This window comes from Rhinatrema bivittatum, chromosome 15 (genome assembly GCF_901001135.1).
Source record: "Rhinatrema bivittatum chromosome 15, aRhiBiv1.1, whole genome shotgun sequence".
Taxonomy (NCBI): Eukaryota; Metazoa; Chordata; class Amphibia; order Gymnophiona; family Rhinatrematidae; genus Rhinatrema; species Rhinatrema bivittatum.
Genome location: NC_042629.1, coordinates 46,256,857 through 46,269,251, shown reverse-complemented (window position 1 = coordinate 46,269,251; position 12,395 = coordinate 46,256,857). Strand labels below are relative to the sequence as shown.

The window sequence follows — 12,395 nt, the reverse complement described above, 5'->3', positions numbered from 1 at the left end:
TACTCTGAGGCGTTTCCCACCTGCAAAGGTGTCGGGCATCGAACCACCACAGGGACCTGTGGAAGTGCTGATGACGCCTTCTCTGCCACCACCTATAGCTGCTCTGACCTCACCAGCTATAAGGGAGGAACTGGACGGATTTATCTACCAGGCAGTAAGAGAATCTCTCCGGGATCTTCGTCCATCGACACCACTGGAGCCGATGCCAGTGCCGTCACCGAAGCTGGTGCCTTCACCGATACCGGTACTGGACCTTTCAATATTCCAACCACTGATGTCGAAGCTCGACACTCTAATCAGTGATCTTCCAGTACAGCCTATCATTCCGATTCCAGTCTGTGACGATAATGCCTCGGGTGCTTCTCTGCCTTCTGAACCCATGCCAGGGCCATCTGGACTTTCTCGGTCGAGAATCCCGGTCTCCCCATCGATACCATTCTTTCCCCCACAACAGCCATCAATGCCTCCTCATGTGTCTCCCCTCCAAGGTGCCCTCCATTGGACTCTTGGAAAGATAGTGACACCGACACATCTTCAGAGGACATCCTGTCTGAGCCATCCCCACCTGAAGTCAGGAAAAAGTCACCCCCCGAGGTAGCAGCGGCTGATTTGCACAAGGAACGTGTACACGGTTTTCCTTACCTAGACAACTGGCTCATCAGAAGCCAATCAAAACAAGGAGTTCTTACCTCTCTCAGGCTCACAATCAATCTGCTTTACAAATTTTGTAAAGGAGATGGCTGACACTATTCCTTTTCAACTAGTGTCAGAAGAAGATACCAGACAAAAGACCTTAGAGGTTCTACAGTTTGTGGACCCTCCTAAGGAGGTCCTTGCAATCCCTGAAACCACTCTATTTCAACTAATGTGTCTCAAGTGCTTGTAGCTTCACGTAAGCCTTCCACACGAAAAAAACTACAGTTTGAAGTGGAAAAGATTCACCACGTGGTGTGCACAGAAAAGTATTGACCCCTTTTCCTGCCCCATAACATCTTTGATGGACTACTTCTGGCAGCTTTCAGACTCTGGTCTCCAGACCTCGTCAGTAAGGGTACACCTAAGTGCTATCTCAGCTTACAACCATACAATAGGAGATGCACCGATATCAGTGCAACCCCTTGTTAGTAGGTTTCTAAGAGGTTTAATTCATTGTTAGAAATACATTTCACTGTAAGAAATAAGTCTCCCCCCCCCCCCCCACTTATTTCTGTTCCGTTATCTGTAAACTGATGTGACATCAATGTCGGTATATTAAAATATATAAATAAATAAATAAGTCTAAAACCTCCTATACGGCCACCAGTCACAGAATGGGACCTTAATTTGGTACTAACAAGGCTCATGCATTCTCCTTTTGAACCCATGAATTTCTGCGATATTAAATTTCTTACATGGAAGTCTATATTCCTAATAGCCATTACATCTGCTAGAAGGGTTAGTGAGTTACAAGCATTTGCCACATACTCACCCTATACAAAATTCCTACATGATCGAGTGGGACTCAGTACACACCCAAAATTCCTTCCCAAGGTAGTTACGGAATTCCATTTGAATAAATCCATAGTCTTGCCAACATTCTTCCCAAGACCTCACTCTCATCAAGGTGAGAGGGTTTTGCACACCTTGGACTGTAAATGTGCACTTGCATATTACCTATATCGCACTGCATTCCATAGGAAATCCACTCAACTCTTTGTTTCTTTTGATAAAAACAAACCTGGTAAAGCAGTGGGCAAACAAACTCTCTCCAGCTGGCTTGCAGATTGTATAGAGTTCTGCTATGAAAAAGCAGGCCTTCCTCTCTAAGGGGAGTAAAAGCGCACTCAGTAAGAGCAATGTCAACCTCCGTAGCATACTATCGTTCAGTGCCAATAGCTGACATATGTAAAGCTGCAACATGGAGTTCTCTTCACACCTTTACAGCTCATTACTGTTTGGACAAAGAAGAACGACAAGATTCAGTCTACGGACAATCTGTCTTAAAGAACTTATTTCCAGCATAATCCCAACTCCTTCTACATCCAACCTGCTATGATTTTAGGCTGCCTCAATTTTTTCCAACAGTACTCCAGTTGTGCCCGTTGCACAAGTTGTTGCTGTTGGTCCACTACAAAATTACTCAGCCTGTAGCTTGCTAATCACCCATATGTGAGGACTAGCATCCTGCTTGTCCTGGGATAAAGCAAAATTGCTTACCTTGTAATAGGTGTTATCCCAGGACAGCAGGATGTAGTCCTCACAAAACCCACCCGTCACCCTGCGGAGTTGGGTCCGACACGTTTTATTATTTTATTTTTGCTAACGCTTATTGCTATACACGAGACTGAAGGGAGACCCCTGTGGCTCGAGGGATCATGGCATGCTGGGCATGCTCAGTGTGCCAGTCAAAAGTTTTTAGAAACTTTGACAAAGTTTTCCGTGATAGGGCTCCGTCCAGTGACGTCGCCCATATGTGAGGACTACATTCTGCTGTCTTGGGATAACACCTATTACAAGGTAAGCAATTTTGCTTTATCTTTACCTACTCTGTTTAAAAAAAGAGTCATCCGAAGTATGATACAGATTTGATACTGCTGTTCGAGAATATTTTAACTTACAATCCATTAACATAGTAAATGTGATCAAATAATGGTCTGACCAAAGTTCTGGAGTAATCATAAGATTGTTAATAACACCCTAACTAATATAAGAGGGGATTAACAACTGATTCAAAATATGTCCTGCCCTATGAGTAGAAGCTGTTATCTGTGATAATTGTAAAGTTTCTGACACTAATTGAAAATCCTGAAAAACCATACAAGGTTTACTATCCACATGGATATTCAAATTACCTAATATTCTCACAGGACAAGCAGGATGGTAGTCCTCACATATGGGTGACATCATAGGATGGAGCCCAGTCACAGAACACTTTTGTCAAAGTTTCTAGAACTTTGACTGGCACCTACTGGGCATGCCCAGCATGGCACTAAACCTGCAGCCAGCAGGGGTCCCCCTTCAGTCTTCTTTTTTCCGCGCAGCAGAAGCCACACGGGTTAAGGAGCTCCACAGAGATTCCTGACAGGAATTTTCCTCACGGAATTACTAAAAACTTTCATACCCCACAGGGGTCCCTCCTTCGAATTTTTGACTCCGTGGTACTCAGGTAAGTTTTTACCTGTTTTCGGTCGATTCCCGTCGAGTTTAGCCCTCGCGGCCTACTGGCCGTCGACCGTACCGCAGCTAAATTTTTCAAAGGCCATGGTGTCTGGGTTCCATCTGTGCCCGGACTGTACTCGCATCATGTCCATAACAGACCCACATAAAGTCTGTGTAATGTGTCTCGGATGCGAGCATGATGTCCTGACTTGCACCAAATGTGCCTTAATGACACCAAAAGGTCGCAAGGCCAGAATGGAGAAAATGGAACTTCTCTCCCGTTCTCAAACTGACACTACATACCTAGTCCAGTCTACTCCTGGTTTCCAGAAGTCCCAATTGGACCACCATTCAGTGGTTGTTGAGTCGGCCCAAAAGAAAACCCAAAGATCCAAGCCTCATTCTTCCTATCCTCCAGGAAAGGAACAAAAAGTCTTGGATGCTATAGGTCATCGTATCTTTCAAGGGGCTATGCTTATATCCCACGTCGCCTCTTATCAACTTTATATGACCCAGTACAACAGGGTCCTCTTTAAACAAATACAGGACTTTGCTGAGTCCCTACCTCAACAATCTCAAGACCAATTACATGCCCTAGCTCAAAAGGGTTTAGAAGCAGGCAAGCATGAGATAAGATCTGCCTATGACGTTTTTGACACCGCTTCCAGGGTTTCAGCAACAGCCATTTCTGCAAGGCGATGGGCCTGGCTAAAGTTGTCCGACCTACGGCCTGAGGTCCAGGATAGACGATCTGATTTGCCTTGCACTGGAGATAATCTTTTTGGTGAGCAAATACAAAAGACAGTGGCGCAACTCAAGGATCACCATGAGACTCTTCGCCAACTCTCTTTGCTGCCTTCTGAATATCCTGTTACGCAAACATTCAGAAAGGAGCCTAAGAAATCCTTTTACCGCCAAAGGAAATCTTATCCTCCTCCGTCCAAAGGTCGCTCTACTAAGCCTTATCAGAAAGGCCAGTCCAGGCAACTTCGCAGGCAAAAGCCGCAAACAACTCCTCAACCATTTCCAGCATCTGGTTTTTGACTTTTTTTCTAGAGAGCAGCATTCAGACTCCACTAAAGCATGTACCAGTGGGAGGCCGATTGTGCCACAGACCAGTAGGTGCTCACCATAATAACTCAAGGTTAGCATCTCAACTTCCTTGCCGTTCCACCGGACTCCCCACCTCGACTGACGTGGGGAACATTAGACCATTCGCCACTCCTGGAACAGGAGATTTCCCTCCTCCTCCAGTCCAGAGCTATAGAACCAGTGCCCTACTCCCAACAGGGCCTAGGATTCTACTCTCTGTATTTTCTAATCCCAAAAAAGTCAGGTGGCGTACGCCCTATACTAGATCTTCGAGCCTTAAACAAGTTCCTCCAAAGAGAAAAGTTCAAGATGGAGACCTTGGGTTCCCTCCTCCCCCTTCTACAGAGGGGAGACTGGCTCTGCTCTCTAGACCTCCAGGACACGTACACACATATCGCAATAACTCCGTCTCATCACAGATTTCTGCGATTTCTCATAGGCCCAAAGCACTACCAATATAGAGTGCTACCATTCGGCCTAACCTCTGCTCCACGAGTCTTCACCAAGTGCCTCGTAGTAGAGGCAGCAGCGTTCCTCAGAACTCAAGGTGTCCACGTCTACCCGTATCTCGACGATTGGTTGATCAGGGCTCCCACACAGCAAGTTGTTTTGACGTCCCTACGTCTCATCTTGCACACCCTGATCTCTCTGGGGTTTCTCATCAATTATCCAAATTCTAGCTTGGTCCCATCGCAAACCCTGTCGTTCATAGGAGCAGACTTGGACACCCTCAAGGCAAAGGCATTTCTTCCTCGAGAACGAGCTCTCATCATCTCCTCTCTCGCCCATCAGCTGCAGTCTCGACAATGCTCCACTGCATGTCACTTTCTGGTCTTGCTAGGACACATGGCATCCTCAGTACACATCACTCCCATGGCTCGTCTCGCCATGAGGATCCTACAGTGGACTCTAAGGTCACAGTGGATTCTGTCATCTCAACCACTATCAGCTGTTGTCCACATAACCAACCCACTTCGTCTATATCTAGCTTGGTGGAAGAATCAGGCCAATCTCCTTCAAGGCCTGCCTTTTCAAGCGCCGGACCCTCAAATAACCCTTACAACAGATGCCTCCAACATCGGTTGGGGAGCACATGTTGCCAATTTACAAACTCAAGGGAATTGGTCTCCAGAGGAAGCCAAACACCAGATCGATTTCCTGGAGCTACGAGCAATCAGATATGCTCTCCAAGTATTTCAGGATTGCCTCTCTAACCAGGTCCTCCTGATTCAAACGGACTACCAGGTGGCCATGTGGTACATCAACAAACAAGGAGGAACAGGCTCCCGCCTCCTGTGTCAGGAGGCTGCGCAGATATGGGCGGAGGCCCTCTTCCACTTGATGTACCTCAGGGCCACCTACTTGCCAGGAGTGGACAATGTGTTGGCAGACACGCTCTGTCGCACCTTTCGACCACACGAGTAGTCTCTCAACCCCACAGTTGCGGATTCGATATTCCAACATTGGGGGTACCCTCACATAGACCTCTTTGCGTCACCTCAGAACCGCAAAGTAGAAAACTATTTTGCTCTCACTCGCAGTCAACACTCACAACCAAGGGATGCGTTCTCCCTCTCATGGGACGCCAGTCTCCTATGCATTACCTCCACTTCCACTTCTCTCGAAGACTCTTGTGAAGCTACGTAGGACAAGGGAAGCATGATCCTGATAGCACCTCACTGGCCACGTCAAGTGTGGTTTCCGATTCTTCAGGACCTCTCCATTCGCAGGCACGATCCCCTGGGGAAGGACCCGCTTCTGATCACGCAGAACAACGGGTGCCCTCGCCACCCCAATCTTCAGGCCTTGTCCCTGACAGCCTGGATGTTGAAAGGTTAATCCTGCAGCCTCTCAACCTTTCGAAGCCAGTTTCCCGTGTCCTGATTACTTCACGGAAGCCTTCCATGAGAAAATCTTATCTTTACAAATGGAACAGGTTTAAATCATGATGTTCTTCTCAGTCCCTTGTTCCCTTTACCTGCTCCACCACAAAGTTTCTAGACTATCTCTGGTACCTGTCAGAATCAGGTCTAAAAACTTCCTCCATCAGAATGCATGTCAGTGCAGTGTCCGCCTTCCATAAAGGTGTCGGGGACGTTCCTATTTCGGTACAGCCCCTCGTAACACATTTTCTGAAAGGCTTGCTTCACCTCAAGGCTCCACTGCATCCTCCGACCCCTTCTTGGGACCTCAATCTGGTTTGGGTCGGCTCATGAAACCACCTTTCGAGCCTCTCCAATCCTGTCATCTTCGCTTTCTCACATGGAAAGTGTTATTCCTTTTGGCAATAACATCTGCTCGCAGAGTTAGTTACAGGCCCTAGTTACCTATTCGCCTTACACTAAACTTCTGCAGGACCGGGCGGTACTCCGCACTCACCCTAAGTTCTTACCTAAGGAGTATCTGAGTTTCACATTAATCAATCCATTATACTACCCACCTTCTTTCCCAGGCCCCATTCCAATCCAGGGGAGCAGGCTCTGCATACCCTCGACTAGAAACGGGCTCTAGCATTCTACCTGGACCATACAGCTGCCCACAGGCAAAGTACTCAATTGTTTGTTTCCTTTGCTTCCATCAGCTTGCGTCAACCTGTGGGTAAGCAGACTCTCTCCTCCTGGATAGCGGACAGCATTTCTTTTTGTTATCAGCAAGGAGGCATTCCACTTCAGGACACTAGAGCACACTCAGTCAGGGCCAAGGCAACTTCTGTAGCGCACCTTCGTTCTGTGCCGCTTCCTGATATTTGTAGGGCTGCTACCTGGAGTTCTCTCCATACCTTTACAGCCCATTATTGTCTAGACAAGGCTGGAAGACAAGATTCCATCTTTGGCCAATCTGTCTTGCACAACCTTTTTGCAACTTGATGTACCAACACCCTTCCGCCTGCCCGTTAGGGTTCAGGATGCCCTCTACCAAATTCCACCCCAGTTGTTGTGCCTGTTACACGTATTTGGGTATATTTGGTGCATATTCGGACATCCTCAGCTCGGTACTCACCCATATGTGAGGACTACCATCCTGCTTGTCCTGTGAGAAAGCAAATGTTGCTTACCTGTAACAGGTGTTCTCACAGGACAGCAGGATGTTAGTCCTTACGAAACCTGCCCGCCACTGCATGGTGTTGGATTAGTTAGTTTTTCTTATTTTTATTTTTGGTACTTACTTTAGCTTTCAAACAAGACTGAAGGGGGACCCCTGCTGGTTGCAGGGTTAGTGCCATCTTGGGCATGCCCAGTAGCTGCTAGTCAAGTTTCTAGAAACTTTGACAAAAGTCTTCTGTGATTGGGCTCCATCCTGTGATGTCACCCATATGTGAGGACTAACATCCTGCTGACCTGTGAGAACACCTGTTACAGGTAAGCAACATTTTGCTTTCCACGTAGCCAAGTTATTTGTCTTTTTAGGCTTTAGTGTTAGCTTAAGTGCAAGAGTATTTGTATTGTTTTCATGTATGTAGATATTATCGCTGCTGTATTTTCATATGATCTAGGGAGTGGTATGTAGAACTGTAGGTCGTCTGCTTACAAGCATATACATACATATGTTAAAAAAAAATGGCCATGTCTCTGGGCGCCAGCCGGCATACATATGCCCGAGTGGCCGTTTCAAAGTTACCTTCTTAAACAATGCTGCTAAGTCATACTTTCTGATTTCCCCACTTTTAGTAAATAAGGATCCTTTGTGCTTATCCCATGCTCTCTTAACCTTTGTCATGGTTTTAGCTGCCACCAACTATGCTAGGAGGCTATTCCACGTTTCTACCACTCTTTCTTCAAAAACATATTTTGTAACATTACCCATTAGTTTACCCTGTTGATCCCTTATTCTAGAACTTCCTTTCCTTTGAAATAAGTTTGCTTCTTGTGTATTTATTAATACCTTTCAGATATTTGAATGTCTTTACCCTATCTCCCGTCTTGCCTAAGCGCTTCTTTATTATATAAGACAAGCAGTTTGAAAAATGTCAGTCAAATTCCAAGCTTTACATTCTTCCGTTGGCTTCAAATGGAGTAGATGTGATCAGAAAAACCTATTTAAGAAAGTTTTCTGCTGCTTTTATATGTTTTGTGTTTTTAAGAATTTAAGACATCAAATCAGCTAATTTCTTTTAAAGAGCTTTTCTGAGCACATTTATATTTCAAACTGATTTAACTTTAGCTGCTGGATATTCCTCATAAACACAACTTGTCAGGTATACTATTTTGTGATAACTTTTTTCCTAAGACAAAAGACAATCCAACTGTAGTAAATTCTGAGACATTCAGGTTGATACAGTACAGTGCGCTCCACCGGAGCGCTCTGTTAACCCACATTTGGAAGTGCATTTTTGATGCGCTAGCTTTACCCCTTATTCAGTAAGGGGTAATAGCGTGTCGAAAACGGGCGTCCAACCCCCCCTCCCCCCTGAGACTAATAGCCCCCACAACATGCAAATGCATGTTGATGGCCCTATTAGTCATTCCCGTGAGATACAGTAAGTATAATGTGCAGCCAAGCCACACATTTTACTTTAAGAAATTAGCGCCTACCCAAAGGTAGGCATTAATTTCTGCCGGCGCTGGGGAAGTGCACAGAAAAGCAGTAAAAACTGCTTTTCTGTGCACCCTCCGACCTAATATGATGGCAATATTAAGTCTGAGGTCCCAAAAGTTTAAAAAAAAAAAAAAGTTAAAAAAAAAAAAATGATGTAAAATCAGTCCGTGGCTTGCAGGATGAAAACCAGGCGCTCAATTTTGCCGGCGTCCGGTTTCCGAACCCGTGGCTGTCAGTGGGCTCGAGAACCGACACCGGCAAAATTGAGCATCGGCTGTCAAACCCGCTGACAGCCACCACTCCTGTCCAAAAAGAGGAGCTGGGGATGAGCTAGTCTCCCTAGCGCCTCTTTTTACTGCGGGCCCTAATTTAAATATTTTGTTTTACTGTATCACGCGCACAGGACACTGGCCTGTGCGCACGCCGGGAGAGCGGGCGCTCGCCCGCTCTCCCACGAACTTTACTGTATCGGCCTGATTGTGAGGACCCATGTCATCCCCTAATTGTCTGTCACTAATACACATGCTTAAGTGTATAATTGTTAATACATTGTATTAAAATTGAATCACAGTCAATTTAACTATCTTGATTTTTTCCCCCTTCAAATATCTTCTTTTTTTTTTTTTTTTTTGTCACACAATATCTCATAGAGAAGCTTGTATGAACTTTATGGCCATGTAATTTGCACTTGACAAATCTTGTAGATACTGGCTATGAAAAGTATGTCCTATAAAATCAATAAACTTCAACAATGGACAATCATCCTTCTATAAGTATGGAAGATATTTTGTTTTAATTGTGGATTATAGTATAGTAGGTTAATGGGTCAATATTGAGCACATTGGCTTCTCAACCAGTGTTAGCAAGATGGTTAACACATATTTCTATTGTGATGTTCTCATAAACATAATTTAAGTTTTCAGTTTTAAATATAATCCTGGAAACACAGTTTGGGTTTCTTTTCTTTCAGCTACTAATAGGTTATGAAAGTGGAACTGTTGTTCAGTGGGATTTACGATCGAAAAGGGCAGACTTAAGATTTTACTATGATGAGGTAAGTCATTTTAGTTTGGAAAAGGACATTTTGAAAATACAATGAAATAAATAATTAGTACTTATAAATTGAATGTCTACTTCAAAATAGTGTATAATGTTATTTTAATTCTATGAAACAACTGTAGCAGAATGGGTTCAACATAGCTGACTTGTTTTCATGTGTTTAAAATTGCTGCTTTAAATGGATTAGAGAACATGTCAAGGGAGTTTTCCTAAGAGAAAGGAATGTAATGGCGGGAAGAAGCATCTTTTATCAAGAATACATGAAAAGGCTGACCTATATTCTTTAGATTCTGTAATTACTACTTGTACTTGCATCCCACATTGGTTTCCATTATAGAGAGCCCCATTTCTAGAGAAAATAAAGTATAGGTAGTGATCTCTGCACCATAGGCTCTTTGGAATTGGGGATTAGAGCTAGAAGTCTGACACCATGATATAGATCATGCTTTGAAGTGCCCAAACGAGAAATATAAATCAAATAAAAATAGATCATGGCAATATCAGAATATGTAATGTGGTCAGATGAAGGTAGAGCAAGAGACACAGAAGGGCATGTGTGAATGCTATAGCATAAAGAGAACTTGCAAGCTTAGTAACATAAGAACTCTAATGACTAACAAACCCTAAACTGAAGTCTCAATGTACACCTAGCTTTGCTACAAAACCAGGAGTAGGCAACTCTAGTCTTGGCTTTGTAGAAACAGGTCTGGTTTTCAGGATGTTCATAATGAATATGTATCTGTATGAGGTATTTTGGGTGCACTGCTTCCATTGTATGCAAAATATACCTCATGCATATTCATTGTGGATGTCCTGAAAACCAGACCTGTTTGTGGCACTCCAGGACCAGAGTTGCCTACCAGTATAATAATCTGTAGTGTGCTGCTATGTCAAACCCTGGCTGACAATTACCTGAACATGAAAATGCATAACTACAAAGAACTTGAGTATAAACATAATTGCATTACTGCAGCACAAGAAAATCATAGAACAAAATCTTATACCAGAACAGAATGTATAAATCTGTGTAGACAACTTGATCATAGTGCTCATTCTTTTTGCTTTATGAATGCTAAAAAGAAGTATGACATGAAAAATAAAGTAGCAAGCACACACACAGCCATGCATGTACTCCAGAATGTATACAAGAAAAGTACTCAAAATGACAGGACATGCCACACATGTCCATTTATGGCCCAGTACCTTCATTGTCACACACAGAACCACTGAATTTCCCTCTTATCCTCCAGCACATCATTGTTAAAGTGTGTGTGTGTGTGTGTGTGTATGTGTATTTATTTATAAACTGTTAATATTTCCTAAAGGTAAGCACAAGGTAGATTATATAACCTGGGTAGCCATGACAGCTTCATCACAAGAGGGGGGATGGCAGTTCAATATCAATGAGTCCTAAGCTAAATGAATAAAGACAACTCACTGGAAACAAAATATGGCCACGTCTTTATTGTGTTACAAATATACTAAAAAGACCTAAGTACCCAAGCCATAACAAATGAGTTGGCTATGAGACCCATTGGCAAGCAGTGCATCACCTCAGGACGTGGGGCCCACCACAGCCAAGCAAGGCCCAGTTCTTCAGCGAGGTGCCCTCAGTGGACATTTCCTGTCATCTGTCACATTGATAATGCACGACATCGCCCGTGCCGGGGAGGCTTCCAGCACTGGGGGCACGCCATGGGAAGTTCGTCCACTCCTGCTGTTCCTCCCCCTATACTACAAACATGGCGCTGGGTTATCGGTGGCCTCTGTGCTCCTGCCCAGTGCTGCATTTTTAAAAAAAATTTGGAAGGGACCTTTCATTTCTGCCCTTTCCTAGCATATGGGGTCAATTTTAAGACCCATGCACATAGATGCACTGATTTTATAACATGCGCATGCATGTTTTTATAACAGTGCATGCATGTAATAAAATCCGATGGCCACGTGCATGTGCGGGTGGCCCGTGACTTGCGCACGCAGGGGGGGGGAGGATTTTAAAACCTATGTGCACTGACACAATCGGGCCAGGAGGGAACCTTTCTGTGCCTAACCCTACCTTTCCTACCTCTTCCCCTCTCTTCCCTGACCCCTACCTAACTCTTAACATTTTTTTAATTTTTTTACCTTGCAGCTCCTCTGGAGCAGCAGTAGATTCTACACACCGGCCACCTGCCGGTGCACGCTTCCCTGGTACAGCGTCAAATGGCGCTGTCCCAGCCCACCCTTTCTGAAAGGCCCGGCACTCGCACACGTATTGGTGGTGACACGCGTGGCTGGGCCCTTTAGAAAATGCGTGCGGCGCATGCAGGGTCCAGCCATGCGCGTAACCGCTAGTATTTGCGAGTGCGGGCCTTTGAAAATTTACTTGTAAGGTATTAATGTTACCTGTGTTTTTCTGAAAAAAGTAAAACTTTTAAAATATCACAGCATTTAAAACATTAAAAGGTGAATTTTAAAAGCCCGGCGTGAGCCAAAACCGGGAGATATGTGCACAAGTCGAGCTCGCATGCGTAATTTAAAACCCACCTGGATACACACATACTTGTCACTGCTTGCCCAAATGAAAAAAT

At 44.5% G+C, this 12,395-nt stretch overlaps 1 protein-coding gene across 9 annotated transcripts in view; it reads left to right on the top strand.

Moving 5' to 3' along the window:
- The window catches only part of STXBP5L (syntaxin binding protein 5 like), a 779,311-nt gene that overhangs the window by 229,443 nt on the left and 537,473 nt on the right, over positions 1 to 12,395 (top strand). For all 9 annotated transcript variants that reach the window (XM_029578338.1, XM_029578339.1, XM_029578335.1 and 6 more), the window contains one exon: positions 9,737 to 9,820. In XM_029578338.1, the coding sequence (XP_029434198.1) occupies positions 9,737 to 9,820 (84 nt within the window). The remainder of the gene's footprint in view (positions 1 to 9,736; positions 9,821 to 12,395) is intronic.